At 65.4% G+C, this 2,361-nt stretch overlaps 1 protein-coding gene across 1 annotated transcript in view; it reads left to right on the top strand.

The window, feature by feature from the left end:
* The window catches only part of ABLIM3 (actin binding LIM protein family member 3), a 13,835-nt gene that overhangs the window by 4,539 nt on the left and 6,935 nt on the right, over positions 1 to 2,361 (top strand). Inside the window, exons 8-10 of the mRNA XM_031055175.1 lie at positions 482 to 511; positions 977 to 1,106; positions 1,941 to 2,039. Of these exons, the coding sequence (XP_030911035.1) occupies positions 482 to 511; positions 977 to 1,106; positions 1,941 to 2,039 (259 nt within the window). The remainder of the gene's footprint in view (positions 1 to 481; positions 512 to 976; positions 1,107 to 1,940; positions 2,040 to 2,361) is intronic.

Consider the following 2,361-nt stretch of genomic DNA (forward strand, 5'->3'; position numbering starts at 1 on the left):
GTGCGTGCTGTCCCGGCAGCCCGGGAGGGGCTGGGCAGTGCATTCCGGCAGGGCTGGGAGCAGGGGGGGCTCAGCCACAGCAGGTCCTGCCTGCCCTGCTGGGGGAGCCCAGGGAAGGAGAGGAGCTCACACAGGGGGCACCTGAAGGGGGCTGCAAGAGGATTTGGCAGCAGCACCTTTCCCATCCCCACCCCGAGGTTCTGCCACAAGCCTGGTGTCCTGCAGCCCACCAGGACGGTGCAGGCAGCGTGGCCATGGCCCTGTGTGCCTCCCCCTCTGCACAGAGCTGTCTGAGAGCTGCTGATTGCTCCTGCCAGTTCCTCTCCTGGCCAGGGCTCCCTGCCCAGTTCAGCTCTGGCTGCACCCCCAGTGTAAGCCAGCTGCTGTGGCACCCCAGTCTGTCCCTGCTCCTCATAACCATGTGCTGTCTCTCTCTCTCTCTCTCTGTTTTCCTCCTCACTTTGCCTCCTGCTGCCTGCAGTCCCTGGGGACCCTCTCCCCATACTCACAGGTAATGTCCCTGTGGGCACTGGGTCTGCCACCTGCTGCTGCCCCAGGATGTCCCCCTGCCCAGAGCCTCTGCTGCTCGTCCCCCTGGGCTGGTGGCTGTCCCCAGGTGTGGGGTGACAGGGGAGGGGGGCTGTGTGTCCTGCAGGCCCCAAGGAGAGCGGGGTCAAAGCCCTTTCTGGCAGAATGGCCTCAGGGTGCAGCTTCTGCCCCGTGGAGGGAGCCCCAGTAACTGGGGACAAGTTCCAGGGAAGAAGGGGACAATCTCCAGGCACAAAAGCTCTGTCACCTGCTCCCAAAGCCCGGGCTGTGCTGCCTGTGCCTTGGCAGGGCAGGCTGGGGACCCCTCCAGCCTCAGGGGACACTCAGAGCCAGTGCCAGTGTCACACACACAGCACCCCCAGGCTGGGACTCGCCATGGGACACCCCTGCTGCTCTAACCCCGCTCTCCACACCTTGCCCACGCCAGGACATCTACGAGAGCTTTGACCCGCGGCAGAGGCGAGCCTCCAGCCCCGGCTACATCGACTCGCCCACCTACAGCCGCCAGGGCATGTCCCCCACCATGCCCAGGTCTCCCCACCACTTCTACCGCTCAGGTGAGGATTTGGGCTGCGGCCCCAGCCGCCAGGGGGAGAGAGGATCACAAAAACATCGCTGGGACTTCTGTACTTCCTCATCTGGCCAGCAGCAGGAGGCCTGGGCTGGCCCATGGTGGGAGCAGTGCCCAGCTCTGCCCATCCCCTAGTTCTCAAACTCCTGTGAGCACCAAGGAGAGGCCAAGGGGAATTTGGGGCTCAGGCAGGACGAGGTGGGAGGCCGGTGACTCCAGCTCTGGTGAAGACCCCTCAGCTGCCCTGGCGGCTCTGGGAGGGATGTGCAGGAGATGCTTGTGCCCCTGTGAGCAGCAAGGAGAGGCCAAGGGGAATTTGGGGCTCAGGCAGGACGAGGTGGGAGGCCGGTGACTCCAGCTCTGGTGAAGACCCCTCAGCTGCCCTGGTGGCTCTGGGAGGGGCGTGCAGGAGATGCTTGTGCCCGCCGAGCTCCTTGCACACGCACATGCATACACACACCCCGGCGGGGAGCACAGCGTGCCTGGGCTGTGTCTCCCGTCCTCTGGGGCTGCGGAGGAAGGACCGGAACACTCTGAGCTCACCGAGAGCCCCTCTGCACCGCCAGCGGCTCCTCACTGCCTCTGCAGCACGCTCGGCTTTTCCCAGCCCCGCACCGGGCTGTGCTCCGCATCCCGGGGATGCGGGAACTGCCCCGCGCTCCATCAGCGCCACTGCCGGAGCGCCAGCCCATCCCGGTCACCCCAAACTCACCCGGGTCACCGCCGCTGCTCTAACACCGCTGCATTTAACACCCATTTTCTTCTGCCTCTTGTTCTCTCTCTCGGTCACTCACGGCTGCTTCTGCTGGGCCCCGCGCAGGCACCGAGAGCGGGCGCAGCTCCCCCTACTATAGCCAGTTAGATGTGAGGTCCTCCACTCCAACCTCATACCAAGCGCCCAAGCATTTCCACATCCCAGGTAGGCTCGGCAGCGCCCCGCTGCCCGGGGAGCCGTGTCCGTGGCATGCCCGCATGTGCCGTGCCCGCTGTGTCGCATGCCCAGCTCCGCCGCCTGCCTAGAGCCAGGACCTACCCCTGGGAGAGGCCATCCATAAACAGGACCTACGCCTTGAACCCTCCTCCTTCTCCTCCCCATCACCACCCGGAGGTCCCAGAGCCGCCCGGAGTCTGCTCGATCCTTGCAGCATCCCTCTTCTTCCTCCTCCCTGCCCTCCCTCCACTGTTTCCCACACCGAGACGAGTGTCCTGGTGAGAGCCTGTCCCCATCCCTGCCTCCCCCA

Source organism: Geospiza fortis, unplaced genomic scaffold (genome assembly GCF_000277835.1).
Source record: "Geospiza fortis unplaced genomic scaffold, GeoFor_1.0 scaffold55, whole genome shotgun sequence".
NCBI lineage: Eukaryota > Metazoa > Chordata > Aves > Passeriformes > Thraupidae > Geospiza > Geospiza fortis.